Source organism: Esox lucius, chromosome 17, assembly GCF_011004845.1.
Source record: "Esox lucius isolate fEsoLuc1 chromosome 17, fEsoLuc1.pri, whole genome shotgun sequence".
Classification (NCBI taxonomy): Eukaryota; Metazoa; Chordata; class Actinopteri; order Esociformes; family Esocidae; genus Esox; species Esox lucius.
In genome coordinates, this window is record NC_047585.1 from 39,034,352 (window position 1) to 39,050,374 (window position 16,023).

The 16,023-nt window shown below is 48.6% G+C and overlaps 1 protein-coding gene across 2 annotated transcripts in view; it reads right to left on the reverse strand.

Moving 5' to 3' along the window:
- LOC105016750 (plexin-A1) overlaps positions 1 to 16,023 on the reverse strand; it is a 193,126-nt gene that overhangs the window by 81,887 nt on the left and 95,216 nt on the right. For both annotated transcript variants that reach the window (XM_010880781.5, XM_010880780.5), the window contains exons 5-7: positions 5,979 to 6,079; positions 2,803 to 2,926; positions 38 to 191 (exon numbers count right to left, since the gene is read on the reverse strand). In XM_010880781.5, coding sequence (XP_010879083.2) covers positions 38 to 191; positions 2,803 to 2,926; positions 5,979 to 6,079 — 379 coding nt within the window. The remainder of the gene's footprint in view (positions 1 to 37; positions 192 to 2,802; positions 2,927 to 5,978; positions 6,080 to 16,023) is intronic.

The following is a 16,023-nucleotide window of genomic DNA, read 5'->3' on the forward strand; positions in this document are numbered from 1 at the left end:
CCAGAGAAGGCTGGGTCAGACTGGCTGGGGCTCTCACCTTGGTTGCGGGTGATGGGGATGATGTCACGAGCCGACGGTGACAGGCAGTAGATGTGGCCCCCCTGGATGTGTCCCTCGGTCTCCACGTAGCCCTCGAAGGAGCAGTTGACCCCCGCCTGGAGGTCAGGGACGTTGTGCGCCTCCAGCACCAGCTGGGGGGAAACAAATCACAGGAATAAGCGTCATGCATTATTGACGTGGGGTTGTGTAAGACCAGGTCATAAAACCCACCCGGGGTTTACAGGACAAGACGGTCCTAACTTCTCAGACATGCTGACCTAAACGGGCTTGGTTCCAACATTCCACACTAGAGGAGCATTTACCAAAACTACCCATTTTGGTGGATGTCAGCAAGATGCTTGTAGGAATCACTGTATTATTAAAAGGGTAATACAAACTCGGTGAAAACAGGCTACTCTTGTAATACAAGGCATCTGGTTAACATGGAGACATGTCGACCTGAAATAGGTTCCAATGCTGTAGGCTCCAATGCTGTAGGTTCCAATGCTGTAGGTTCCAATGCTGTAGGTTCCAATGCTGTAGGTTCCAATGCTGTAGCATTGCCCTGCATTCCACCTTAGGAGCTGGTGCTAGTCTGGTAGCCAGGGATTGGACCGTAGTCCTGGAACGCGTGCTTTGATTACATGATTAATACAGCATGGTGACGAGAGCACCTACGCACCTCAATGGGCCCGTTTCCAATATTTCAACTAAGCACATTCAGTGGTAGCATGCTAAGTGGCTGGCGAGCGGGAGGAATTGGAACGAAGCCCTGGAATCCATTTGGAGCCACCGCGATCGAGGCGAGGTTCGTGTTGATGCAACATGTTGTGACTTCCACCAAAAGCAAGGCAGCTACTCATTGAAGATCACACACTGGGGGGGGTTTCAGAAAGCAGGGTTAACAGACTCTGAGCTGTCAAGCTCAAGAGTCGACGGTTTCAAAACAGGTATTAACAATTAGTTCAGTCAACTCCGAGTTAAGTTAAACCTGAGTAAAGCATGTGCACAAGGAGATGAAAAAAAACGTCATCAATGGAACGCAAATAACGTGATTCATCATGGCAACGGGAGAAAAAGGTCTCGGACCACATACTTTTTCCCAGTGGAGTCAGATATATTAATGAATGCACATGCACAATGAGTATATATTAAAGAAAAAAGCAATAGAGTATCAGCAGCAAACGAACGTGAACTAGCGTGGCAGAAAATTGCTGACCGAAACAATGTACGAGTATTAACTGAACTAAATGAAAAGTAGCATCTTGAGTCTTCCACTCATGAAACATTTATATAACGTGTGAGTGTAATATCAAGTTCAGAGTTCATTCATCAAATGCACTGATTAACACAGCGTTATTCTGAACAGTGACATTCTTGTGACATGACACACATCTACAGCAAAGATATAATATACATAAGAATGTAAACTAGCAGCACTTCTCAAGAGAGTAGGATGGGATATATGGACAATACGGGTACAAGTACTGAATATTATGAATATGAGTGTAACATGCCTATGAATGGTACATACAAAATAATATTCTAATGAACATTAAATGTACATAGAAAGACATCAGAGCATTTGGAATGTAGATCAGTGTTGCTGGTTGAGGAGCCTTATGGCCTGAGGGAAGAAAAAGCATGGAAGTGCATGCTCCGATGCTCCGGCAGTGTCAACCAGACGGCAGTAGCGGTGTGAACAGACCATAGCCTTGGTGGCTGTAGTCTCTGATGTTCCGTGCTTTCCTAAGGCATCATGTATGTTAGATGCCTTGCACGGAGGGGAGATGGCAGCCGACACGCTCCGCAGACCTCACCACCCTCTGGAGGGACTTGGAATCGGAGCGACTGCCGTATCAGACTGTAATGCAGCCTGAGAGGATGCTCTCAATGGTGCACCTGGAGAAGTCGGTGAGAGTTTTTACAGACAGGCCCAACGTCTTGAGTCTCCTCAGGAAGTATAGTTGCGTTCGGGTAGTTTTCACTCAGTTTTCACTTCAAGCTTCATACTAAAACTGATTACTGTTTAGACTGATAACTGCAATTCTGTGGAATTCTTTTTTGATGAGTCAAGTGTACAGAAAACATTTCAGTGCAAGAGATTTCGGCAGAGTATTTGTGCTTCTACTGGCTCTTCGACAAAAAGATACGCCCTGTCTGACTCATTCAGAGGGCAGGTTTCAGTGAAAGAGTGGGACAAACTCAGGGTTAGTTGGATAGAACCTGCTAGCGAGCAGGTTAGCTTCACGGAATATGTTGCCGTAGTAACTGATTCAGAGAAACGCTGAACTGGCTCTTTGAAACCGTAAACCCAGAGTTTCCATCAACTCTTGAGTCAACTAACTCTAGGTTTTCACTAAATCTGCTTTCTGAAATACCCCCATTAACTTGCACATACACATTCGAAGACAGAAAAAATTTCACATTTCAGTAATTTAGCAGACGTGCCATGTACACGGAAAACCAGACACCTGAACGTGCACACTCACTTGGGGGCACCTGCATACCAGACATCTCTCTAACAGCCCTGAACCTCAACCTTTAACTTCAACCTAATTTTGGCTGAACAAAGCCATAAGTTAACCCCTAATGTCTAAACCCAAAGCTAACCCCAATTCTGACTCTGGCCAATAGTTCTGTCTAACCCACAAAACCCATTTTTCCTGGTCAGGATCAGCCCAAAAAACCTTGCAACGACTGATATATTTGAGGACTCCAGGACCCCGTATGTAAACACAGACCTGGGTCACACACACACACCTGGACTTGGGACATGGTGACAGACAGGCTGTTGGGCTGGACGGTGAGTCCTACACACTGGTGCTGGTCCGAGGCGAAGCGTTGAGGCTCATCTGCTCTCTCACATCGGTCCTTACGGGAACACCTGCAGAACAGGTCAGAGGCTCAGGAAAAACACACACAACCGAATGATGAGACGTTACGAGCATTAAAAGACACGTGCAGTACACACTCACATGTTTATTAACACCATCAAAAGCATCAACTCATATCTTTCCTGCTGCAGGACCAGACTACCACAGTACAACCTCTTCACGCTGATACAGAATGTGTTGTGGGAAACGACCTCTTCATCACACCAAGTCTCTGTGCTGATACAGAATGTGTTGTGGGAAGCAACCTCTTCATCACACCAAGTCTCTGTGCTGATACAGAATGTGTTGTGGGAAGCAACCTCTTCATCACACCAAGTCTCTGTGCTGATACAGAATGTGTTGTAGGAAACAACCTCTTCATCACATCAAGTATCTGTGCTGATACAAAATGTGTTGTAGGAAACAACCTCTTCATCACACCAAGTCTCTGTGCTGATACAGAATGTGTTGTAGGAAACAACCTCTTCATCACATCAAGTCTCTGTGCTGATACAGAATGTGTTGTGGGAAGCAACCTCTTCATCACACCAAGTCTCTGTGCTGATACAGAATGTGTTGTAGGAAACAACCTCTTCATCACATCAAGTATCTGTGCTGATACAAAATGTGTTGTAGGAAACAACCTCTTCATCACATCAAGTATCTGTGCTGATACAAAATGTGTTGTAGGAAACAACCTCTTCATCACACCAAGTCTCTGTGCTGATACAGAATGTGTTGTAGGAAACAACCTCTTCATCACATCAAGTATCTGTGCTGATACAGAATGTGTTGTAGGAAACAACCTCTTCATCACACCAAGTCTCTGTGCTGATACAGAATGTGTTGTAGGAAACAACCTCTTCATCACACCAAGTCTCTGTGCTGATACAGAATGTGCTGAATGGACAGTTTGAGTGCCTCGGTCCTTCACATTACAAGGGGTAGAAAATGCAAAGTGCCTCATCTTAGCCTCCGTTTAGCAACCTTCACACTCAGCACAATGCTACCCGCTAACCACTCCCCGCTGACAAGCGCGTACACACACACACACACACACACACGTTATGGCAGTATTGCTTAAGAAGCGTATAACTCATTGAACACTACAGAGGCCCCTAGAGAACAGGTACATGCCCTGTCTCTATCCCCTACTTCACAGGGATGAGAATAAGGTGGGTATCTGGGTTAATTCTGGTGCATATGATTTGCAGGTGTGTGTGTGTTTAAGTTAATATCACTCTAGCCGTGCTTCCAGGGCCACGCTGCAGCAGTACTGAGCCCTGCACGGCTGATGAACCAGACAAATTGGACTGTAATAAAGCTACTGTGAAGGAGAAATGCCACAGGGTGAAAACAGGGCTTGAATACCTGCCGTTGTGAGTGGTGGCGTGCTAATAATAGATTCAGGGGTGTTGTCGAATGGGAAATGGGCAGAATGAGCGGCGCGCTCCGTTTCGAAGGTCAAAAGCTCAGTGAATGGAGGTCAGTAACGTTTCAAGTCGATGTTGATTGCATTCCAGTTGCTGCTCGCCCCGGCTCGTCCGATCCTCAATTAAAATTACCCCCCCCCCACCCCCACCCCCCACTCAAGCAAACCCCCACGCATGTACAAACGTGCGCGCGCTTTCGAATACGCGCGAACACACTTGGGGTCAGATTGAGTGGCGTGCTGACGCGTTGTCGAGCAGGTGGAGGTTTTAATTAACAGAGCCAACAGTAAAACGTGACCTTTCGCCATCACTGAAGATATTCAGAGTGGGTTGGGTAGGCATGTATCACGTTCCACTAAGCCCTAATTGTATTATCCCCCCCCCCCCCCACCGACACACTCACACACACTTATGGGCAGCAACATATTTGTGCAGACAAACACCCCCCCATAGACACCCTTAAGTCATGTTAGCAGTGGGGGGGACAGAAAGCGCCACACTGACAGGGGAACCAGGTCTATCTTCTATAGCACGGTGCTGGATCTGTCAACAGCTAACACCAAATCAATGAAGGGATTCAAACACCGAAGAGCGTGTTTATGGAACAAAAAGACCCTTGTCCTCCCACAGAGCCAGGTTGCCAATAACGACAAGCTTCACCTAGTCCGCAGTTCACCTGTCTCTGGATATCAAGACGACCACATCAGAACTGTGAGCCTCTATCTGTACCCTGGGCTGTCTAGGCCAGATACAATAATTGAATTACAAGGAAACACTTAATCCTCAAGATGAAACCAGGCCCTCGCGGTAACAGACTGCTAAGGAAGGTTTTTATGTCGGTCTGTACGCAGGGGCCAAGTCTGTCTGGTTCCCCCTGAAGCCCAGGAGGCTCTGGACCAGGTCCGTCTGAGGACACTCTGGCATGAGTCGAACTGGCTGTTGGGTCCTCCCTGTTTGGTGGGATCAGCAGGCGGGTTATTCAGGCTGTCGGGGGTTTGGGTGACTCCACTTTTGAGACACCCAAACACCCGCTTTTCAGTCCAGGAAGATAATGTCAAACACACACACACACAGTCTGCTGTGTGTGCGCTCTAACACACACTCTTCACTGAAACCCAACACGCCGAGAAGTAACACCTCAACATATGGTGAATGTCAGCGACAGAATCGTTGGCATGTTTTGCAACGTCTTGTGCTGGGAGCTGGTTCATTAACTCATCTGGAGATCTTAGAAAAGGTAGACGATAGTATAAACATGGATCTCTTAGAAATGAGAAGATAACGTCAATGAGTGTCATCCCAATGCTGGGTGATGTCATGGCTTGGCGGGGACTTTTGGTGGCGGGTGATGTTTGGTTTGGGCATGGTTATCATTAGGTGTGGGTAACGTTAGATGGTGTGGTCATGTTAGATGGTGTGGTCATGTTAGATGGTGTGGTCATGTTAAATGGTGTGGTCATGTTAAATGGTGTGGTCATGTTAAATGGTGTGGTCATGTTAGAGGGCGGTCATGTTAGAGGGCGGTCATGTTAGAGGGCGGTCATGTTAGAGGGCGGTCATGTTAGAGGGCGGTCATGTTAGGGTGTGGGTCATGTTAGGGTGTGGGTCATGTTAGGGTGTGGGTACTTACACGTTGTGGAGGACACACCAGCCACAGTGGGGGTCCTTGGAGCCGAGACACTGTCCACAGGTCGAGTACTGCTGACAACTCTCCACCGGAACACGGCTCACCTACAGACAGAGGAGAGGTCCACTTCAGCCAGGATCCACAGAGATTCAGCACCACAGTGCACACCAAGCCAGAGGGCTCAGACAGACGGATTGAACCAGGCGGCTGTGTGTGGTTGAAGCAGCGTGTGGGTTCTACGTGGTCAACCTCCCACGGTGACAACACCAGTCCAGGGAGCAGGTAACACCCACAGGCCTGTCAGGACACTGTTATTTGACTGACAGCTGACCTCTCAAAGACAATAGGTGGCGGGGCAGATGGATGGACTCATGGCGTGTGTGTGTGTTAGTCAAACAGCACTCTTATTGTCCATAACACACAGGTCTGTGCACGGCGCTGATCCTCGCTCAATGCGGTGTGTTAAGAGTGTTAGATATCATGTGTCCAGGCCACCTCCAGTGGTGGAAAACAACCCTCTGAACAGTAACTAAGACCACTAAACAGCTTCCCCTGGGGGCCATCATTATAACGCACACACACAGACACACGCACGCACACAGACACACACACACACACACACACAGACACAGAGACACAGACACACAGACACACACACAGAGACACACAGACACACACACAGAGACACACAGACACACACAGAGAGACACAGAGACACAGACACACACACAGAGACACAGAGACACAGAGACACAGACACACACACAGACACACAGACACACAGACACACACACAGACACACACACGGTGGACAATCACTGAAGGAACACATGGTCTCTCTGTTTCTCTTTGTCACTCTGACAACAAACTGGAGGTGAGCCAAATAGATGCTCAATTTACAAGAAGACACGGGAGGAGAGGAGGAGGAGAGGGGTGGGAGGAGAGGAGGAGGAGAGGGGTGGGAGGAGAGGAGAGGGGTGGGAGGAGAGGAGGAGGAGAGGGGTGGGAGGAGAGGAGGAGAGGGGTGGGAGGAGAAGAGGAGGAGAGGGGTGGGAGGAGAGGAGGAGGACCAAGGCTAGATGGACCTGGTCAAGTGTGTGTGTGTGTTAGTGGTGGTGTTGAGAGGGCCAGATGCCCCCATAGGGCTGAACTCTACCATCTCCACTACATCACGTTCCATTTAGTAGCACTGGGAAGAAGCAGAGCTGTCAAACACACTAACGTCTTACCACACACCCACGCACACGGACGAGCACACGGACGAGCACACGGACGAGCACACGGACGAGCACACGGACGAGCACACGGACGAGCACACGGACGAGCACACGGACGAGCACACGGACGAGCACACCGACGAGCACACCGACGAGCACACCGACGAGCACACCGACGAGCACACCGACGAGCACACCGACGAGCACACCGACGAGCACACCGACGAGCACACCGACGAGCACACCGACGAGCACACCGACGAGCACACCGACGAGCACACCGACGAGCACACCGACGAGCACACCGACGAGCACACCGACGAGCACACCGACGAGCACACCGACGAGCACACCGACGAGCACACCGACGAGCACACCGACGAGCACACCGACGAGCACACCGACGAGCACACCGACGAGCACACCGACGAGCACACCGACGAGCACACCGACGAGCACAGGTGCTCAAATATCCAATCACATGCCATGTCTTTCATTGCAATAAGTGAAGATCCCACCATTTCTCAGGCTCAGTGTGTTTGTTGTATATTGTAGCCTGAAGGGTGGTTATCCCAGAATCCCTTTTCATTAGCATCCAGAGAGGATCTGGCCGGCTGCCCGGACAGGACGGACAGGACACAGAGAGAAATGAAGTGGTGCTGAAGTATGATACAAAGAGACAGAGAGGAGGAAGTGGCTTCTCAGAGTCAATAGGCTTATGACAGAAGACTCCTCACGTGTCAATGTCACCCCTGCCGTTTAATGAGAGGGGAGGAGGAGAGGACGGGGGGAGAGGGGGGGGGAGAAGAGGAGTGGGACAGGAGGAGAGGAAGGAGGAGGAGAAAGAGGAGAGGAAGAGTATGACTTTAAAAACCAGCGAGGTAATGACTTAGTTATCAATTAGATGACAGGGCAGGCATGGAAAAGGTGGAAGTACATGAAGGGATGGAGGGAGGGACTGTGGATGAATGGAGAGATGGATAAAGCATGGTGGATGGGTGGAGAGCTGGATGAGGCATGGTGGATGGGTGGAGAGCTGGATGAGGCATGGTGGATGGGTGGAGAGCTGGATGAGGCATGGTGGATGGGTGGAGAGCTGGATGAGGCATGGTAGATGGGTGGAGATGGATGAGGCATGGTGGATGGGTGGAGAGCTGGATGAAGCATGGTGGATGGGTGGGGATGGATGAGGCATGGTGGATGGGTGGAGAGCTGGATGAAGCATGGTGGATGGGTGGAGAGCTGGATTAAGCATGGTGGATGGGTGGAGAGCTGGATTAAGCATGGTGGATGGGTGGAGAGCTGGATTAAGCATGGTGGATGGGTGGGGAGCTGGATGAAGCATGGTGGATGGGTGGAGAGCTGGATGAAGCATGGTGGATGGGTGGAGAGCTGGATGAGGCATGGTGGATGGGTGGAGAGCTGGATTAAGCATGGTGGATGGGTGGGGAGCTGGATGAAGCATGGTGGATGGGTGGAGAGCTGGATGAAGCATGGTGGATGGGTGGAGATGGATGAGGCATGGTAGATGGGTGGAGATGGATGAGGCATGGTGGATGGGTGGGGAGCTGGATGAGGCATGGTAGATGGGTGGAGATGGATGAGGCATGGTGGATGGGTGGGGAGCTGGATGAGGCATGGTGGATGGGTGGAGAGCTGGAACAAAAGCCTGCACTTCCCAAAGGTGGCGACTTTAGAGCGCAGTGTTAGAGAAGCAGAGGGACATCCCAGTCAACAACACTGAAGACACAATGTGACTGTGATAAATATCCCCTAACTGGGATCTGTGGTGAAGAAGATAAACACAGTCTCATAAAACCATGCGCTGATGGATAGGCCCACAGTTCATTTCTCTTCCTACTAGCTTAGATAAAAAGTTCAATTTAGTGGAGCCTGCATTGCAGTATACGACAAGGATGGATGCATAAAAAGCGGTTTACTGACACTAATAAAATGTGTTGTGTGTGTGTGTGTGTGTGTGTGTACTTCACTGAATGTGCGTGCCTCCTTTAATCAAAGAGCATTCCTGTAGGGTTTTTTGCATTAATCGCTAAAATTACCTTGTAAACTAGCGTCATCTCGCTTCCTGCTCCTTTTAATCATAATTGAAATTAAAGTTGTAACTCTCTCTTTTTGTGTTCACTTTTGCAACGGTTTGCACTGGTTTCAACTATGCACAGATGACAAGAGACCAAACCTCTGTTTCTACAGTACGTGTGTGTATATAAATAAGCATCATATTTCACTGCATCATGTCTCATTTCTAGGCTTCTGAATGAGTGTTGACTGCTCCCAGCAGTAGCTAATGGGGATCCTTATAAAATCCTAAACCTTCAGATAAAATGTCCCGTTAACAGGCTCTGTAACAGCCGCCTGGATGGCACAAACGCCGCTGTAAAGCTTTCAAACACAAACTTTCATTGGCCGTAAAATCAAAAAGGACCTAGAATAGTGACGTTTGGAGACTTATTTTGCTTTCTTTTATAGACCCCTCAGAGGGGGCAGAGTGTGGTGTAACGTGTCACAGACTTCCCCTAACCACTGACTCCTCCCCCTGGGCCAAGTGATCTCACCAGCCTGGAAATCAACTGGCTGTGCAGGGTTTTGCTGTAACCCAGGCAATAAAAAAAACTGACATGTCTCCAATCAATCAAGAAGTTGATGATGAATACTGGATGAGAACCGCTGGGCTAGACAATTGGGTGAGGGCAGAAAGTGTGTTTGGTGGAGTGGGGAGGGGGGCTGGAGGGGTTTTCAGCTTGCTTGTCAAAACTCATCCGTCATACAACCTCCGGCTCACAGCAGGTCATGATGAGATTTAAAAGGAACTACAGTTATTACCCGTCATCAACTGTCAACCGCCACTCTCTGCTACACTACCCAAGTCCACCTAGCATTAAAGCGGCACCCCATTTCAATAAACGTCTATCATCCTCCATCAGCCTCGCAGTGTAATCTGTGCTCGCATCGAACGGCACTACGCGGCGACAGAAATCGATACGGCCTGGGAACAGCAGCAGAAATCAAAACGGAGGGGGCGGGTGTATTAGAGGAGACGGCGGGAATGACGTGGAGCCCCCTGTTTGATACCGTAGCCTCGCGCTTCTGTGTTAGCGAGTTAGCCCGTAGCCATAGCGAACACTCTTCTGTTGAAGTCCACAGGGACTTGGCAGAGGTTTGTGTTGCTAAGCTAACCCACTGGCCACAGGGTTATTAGAAGCAGGCAAGCGTAGCGCCTCTATTGGCTGGATTGTAAGGGCTTAGAGGAATCGATGGCCAGGGTCTGTTCGATGGCTGGGGTTCTGTTCGATATGTTGACTATGAGATAAGCAGGGAGGCAAACAGCGCCGGACTGGAACTTACTCGTAGGGAGAGACAGAGAGAGGGAGGGAGAGGGCGGCAGGAGGGACAGAACCGAGAGCAGCATCATGCCCAGTGAATCAGTGACCTGTGTGCACTCAATTTAAATTCATCTGTAGAACAAAAATCTACTTTATGTAATTTAATTTTCACACGTTAAAAGCTATTGACTTGAGGCCCTAATGAAAGCATTAGGTGGTTGAGAGGAAGGCCACATAGAGACATCCCAAATGAAGGGCCAATGTAGAGCTCCACTGTGTTAGGTATCCTCATTCCTGTTCATTTACTCAACCTTTGTGGTGTTTTCCACTACCTTCTACCACTCTATCAACTTGACCGGTGTTACTATTCTCTCCATTCATCTATCCCTTCTTCATTTCTCCCTTCATATCACATTACGGCAAGGCCGACGGTGCAAATGATGTTTCCCAGATCCCCCCCTTGACCACCAGTCCAACGCCACAGACACACTGTCCCCAGAATTACAAAGGAAGAAAGCCTGATCCACTTGACTTCCAGTGGCTTAATCAGGGGCCAATTCCCCCCGGCCTTAATTGTAAGACGAAGAAATGGAAAAATGTCTCTCTGGGATACCTTCTCCTGCACCATGGGCCCGGCACCAACCACTGTTCCACCCCACCCCCCCCCCCCAGCATAGCAGAAGGTCATTCAGATGTTAGACAACCTCACTCCATACATGACACGGGTACCAAAAGAACCCATGCAACGGAACCAATAGGACAATCTTCACCCCGCCCTGCTGACACTCCAGGCCGGCTAATGCAACCCTCACCATCCACAGCACGCCGCCACCACACCTCCACCCAAGTTTCTGAAACATCTCAAACGGTATTTGGACCCAGGTGCAACAGAGAGAGATGAGACGGCCAGACATTCAACAGGGCCGGGTAATTAACCGCTGGAGGAGACGCACGCCGCCGTGGTAAATTACTCTGTCACTTTGGTAAATGGACTTTCTGAAGACTGAGGCACAGCAGGCCTCCAACCTAGGCTCACCTGGCATTTCCATTATCACAGAGGAAAGGACAAGAAAGGGGAGGAGAAAAAGACAAATGGCAGTCGTTTTTATTCCTCCATTTTATTTTGTTGCAGCTGTTGGTTATCGTCGGCGCCTCGCAGGTGTACAGGGGCACGGCTAGGCCACGCGGGGGGGGGGGGGGGTGTGAGGCAAAGCATGAGCGCGATAGCGAACGATAATGTCTGCATAGTCCTTTTTATTATAGCGCTCGTCATAAGAGTGCTTCAGGCGGCAAAGATTGAAAATGCCCAAAAGTCCATAGCAGCCCACTGAAAAATCAATGACACTTACCGTACATTCAGTTCAACAGAATAGTTTTAAAATGGACCCACATAATACAAAAAGCAGTTGAAACATGTTAACTTCAGAACCGGTTCTCTCGACAATGGGCTCAATCCCACCAATTATAAACAAATGCTACATCAGACGTACAGAGGGACCCCAAACTAGATAACCGAGCAAAGCAATGTCCTAACTATACAACACACATCATCTCCCCCATTTCCTTCTTCAGCCCTCCTCCTGAACGCTATCACATCCCCACCATCGCTGACACATAGGAGGGGGAAAAAATCGGGGGAAAAACAAACTAAAAAGCGAAAGAGAAAAGAGAGAGCGCTATCTTGTGACAGACCAACTTCCATTAGGGCAGTGATAACATCGGTCCCAAGCTGAGTTTCTGAGCACACATTTCTGCTGATATCTGTAAAGCATTACCGGAGACATAGTGAAACAGGGAGGGAGACAGAGAGACAGAGAGACAGAAAAGAAAAAGATAGCAAGCACCAAGATAGCAAAATCTACCAAGATTAAGACACATCGAAACCTATTTCTAGCCTGCAAATGATCCCATCTGACTGTATCTCCAGCCGCAGCTGCCACTTTCAAAGAGGACTACCATCGTTCAAACACTCTTTTCTTCCAAGAGCAATGGGAGAAGGGGGGGGGGTGGTGAAAAAAGGAGAGGTAAACGCTCCCCTCCTTTACTGGATGGATGACCTGAGCATTACACCCGGTTAACTCCTTCAGAGTTGGGGGAGGAACGTTTTTTTCAGTGGAGATACAAACAGTGACAGACACACACATTTCCAGTAAACCACCTCTGGGAATTCTCGGATATAGGGTGACAATGTTAGAGAATCCCGCTATGTGCAACTAGCAAAGTGATAGTTTAATGCCTGGTAGAGGTGTACTAGTGTAAGGCCTGACAGTAGTGTTTTAGCCTGAGGCCTGACAGTAGTGTTTTAGCCTGAGGCCTGACAGTAGTGTTTTAGCCTGAGGCCTGACAGTAGTGTCTTGGTATAAGGCCTGACGGTAGTGTCTTGGTATAAGGCCTGACGGTAGTGTCTTGGTATAAGGCCTGACGGTAGTGTCTTGGTATAAGGCCTGACGGTAGTGTCTTGGTATAAGGCCTGACGGTAGTGTCTTGGTATAAGGCCTGACGGTAGTGTCTTGGTATAAGGCCTGACTGTAGTGTCTTGGTATAAGGCCTGACGGTAGTGTCTTGGTATAAGGCCTGACGGTAGTGTCTTAGTATAAGGCCTGACGGTAGTGTCTTAGTATAAGGCCTGGCTGGTAGGAGTGAGTCTCTTTTCTCAGCCACAGTGCCTGGCCATCTGGCACACAGCAGTGGGCCATCTCAGACCAGGGTGTGGAATGTGTGTGGCCCATTGCCTCTCTACACTGACCTCAGTTCAGTTGGGATTGTGGTTTTCTAATGGGCAGGTTAGGATTAGTGTGGATTGACACACACACACACACACACACAGAGAGAGAGAGAGAGAGGAAGAGAGAGAGGAAGAGAAAACAGGAGAGAAAAGAGAGAGAGAGAGAAGGGAAAGAGGACAGAGAGAAGAGATAGAGGCAAGATTATGTATAAAATGTGAGCCTAATATTATTATTTCAGTGTGTGTGTGTGTAGGAGAAAGGTGTTAGCGGTACAACCTCTTGTAATTGAGAAGCACCCGTCGCCCGTCTCCACATTACCCTGCCCCCCCCCCCCACTGCCCCAGTATATTAACATTTTCGTTCCACTGAGCAGCTCGTTCATACAAGCGCCGTGCCTGGGTAACCGGGGGCGACCGTACGGCATGCTACCTGAGGAGGCATGTAGACCTGTCTTAAGACCGCTGGATCTCTGCTAACGAAAAGAGGACATTCCCGTCACACCGATAAACACAGGGGGTGGAACAGCCATGGCTGTATGTGCCGAGGATTACCGAAAAGTACCCGGGAACTGTAAACAAATTCCGTTTTTTCTGGACATCCTGGATAGAAAAGTCCCAGAAAATGAGAAAACAATCATTTGGGGATTCTGGAGACATTATGACTAACACTAAGTTCAGAATAACTCTGGTGTCAAACCAACAACAGTCACCTCAACTAATTGCATAATTCCTAGCAACATAAACTGATACAGTTTGCATTTCAGTCAGGATTCAGTCACAGCTACTCGGGTAACGTAAATCACGCAGGTAAAGGTGCAGCCAAAAACAAGCCACAAAGACTCCTCAGGAAGCAGACCTCTTCTTTGTTTGTACTGAGGCGATGTTTGGAGCCAAGCCTGTTACTGCTAATGAGGTTGGCTGATGGCCAGGAATCTGCTGGTTCAAACCCATTGATGTACACATGTTGCCCCGGAGACAGGAAACTACTTTGTCAAAAGGCGGTTTCCACCCAAACCCACAATAACAAAACAGGAGGGTCTGGGCCGTATCGTTTTGTTCCAACAGTTTCAGGGATTCGAACCCGCAACCTTGGCACAATGGTGTCCCTCTTGGCATTGTCGCAGGGTCTGTGGAGAGGGTGTATTCTAGTAACGGGGGGCAGATGTGTGGAGCCCTGGAGAGGGCTATCGGGTGATTGGATTGAACAAGCTAGACAAAAATCCAGCTCACAAAGACGAACACACGAACACACACACAAAAGCTTGGCTATTCCAACAGACATGCGATGCACACAAAGACAAAGGCACACACATAAATGTATAATTAGACACTAAGAGCGTCAGAAATCTGACATTTATAACCGATAAAACATATTTTCTGTTGAATGTGTGTATGTGTCTGTGCCTATGTGTGCAATGCTGTCCTAGTCAGTGCAATACTGCCCTTGTCAGTGCAATACTGCCCTTGTCAGTGCAATACTGCCCTTGTCAGTGCAATACTGCCCTTGTCAGTGCAATACTGCCCTTGTCAGTGCAATACTGCCCTTGTCAGTGCAATACTGCCCTTGTCAGTGCAATACTGCCCTTGTCAGTGCAATGCTGCCCTTGTCAGTGCAATGCTGCCCTTGTCAGTGCAATGCTGCCCTTGTCAGTGCAATGCTGTCCTTGTCAGTGCAACGCTGTCCTTGTCAGTGCAATACTGTCCTTGTCAGTGCAATACTGTCCTTGTCAGTGCAATACTGTCCTTGTCAGTGCAATACTGTCCTTGTCAGTGCAATACTGTCCTTGTCAGTGCAATACTGTCCTTGTCAGTGCAATACTGTCCTTGTCAGTGCAATGCTGTCCTTGTCAGGGCAATACTGTCCTTGTCAGTGTAATACTGTCCTTGTCAGTGTAATACTGTCCTTGTCAGTGTAATACTAACAAACCCTGACTAGCTAGTGAGGACATTTTGCTGGTCCCCACACATATAGATATCTATTTTAGGCTTGGGTTAGGGTTACAGTTAGGATTAGGGTTAAGAAAAAAATATGTAAAATCTTTATATGCCACAAACTTTATCACATGTATAGTAAAACATGTTTGTGGTTGTAGGGGAGTACATAAATGGGGATTATATTCACTTGAGGGGCATTGAATATGTATGCTATGCAATTACCAAGGGTGTGTGTGTGTATGTGTGCGCACGCGGCTGGGTAATTGCAGAAGATACGTTGAATGAGCAATGACAGAGACCCTGGTCTGTAAAGAGACAACAACTACAGTCCTGGGATTTGGGTCAACAATGACTGGAAGATAAGAAACCACTAAACACCAAGACAACAAAAGATACTGGCCCACTGTCTATGAAGAGAGAGGGAGGGAGAATTGATACTGGCCCACTGTCTTCTCTACGAAGAGAGAGGGAGGGAGAATTGATACTGGCCAACCTACTTCTCTACGAACAGAGAGGGAGGGAGAATTGATACTGGCCCACTGTCGTCTCTACGAAGAGAGAGGGAGGGAGAATTGATACTGGCCCACTGTCTTCTCAAAGGAAAAGAGAGAGGGAGAGATAATTGATACTGGCCCACTGTCGTCTCTACGAAGAGAGAGGGAGGGAGAATTGATACTGGCCCACTGTCTTCTCAAAGGAAAAGAGAGAGGGAGAGATAATTGATACTGGCCCACTGTCGTCTCAAAGGAAAAGAGAGAGGGAGAGAGAATTGATACTGGCCCACTGTCATCTCAAAGGAAAAGAGAGGGAGAGAGAGGTAGAATGGATAC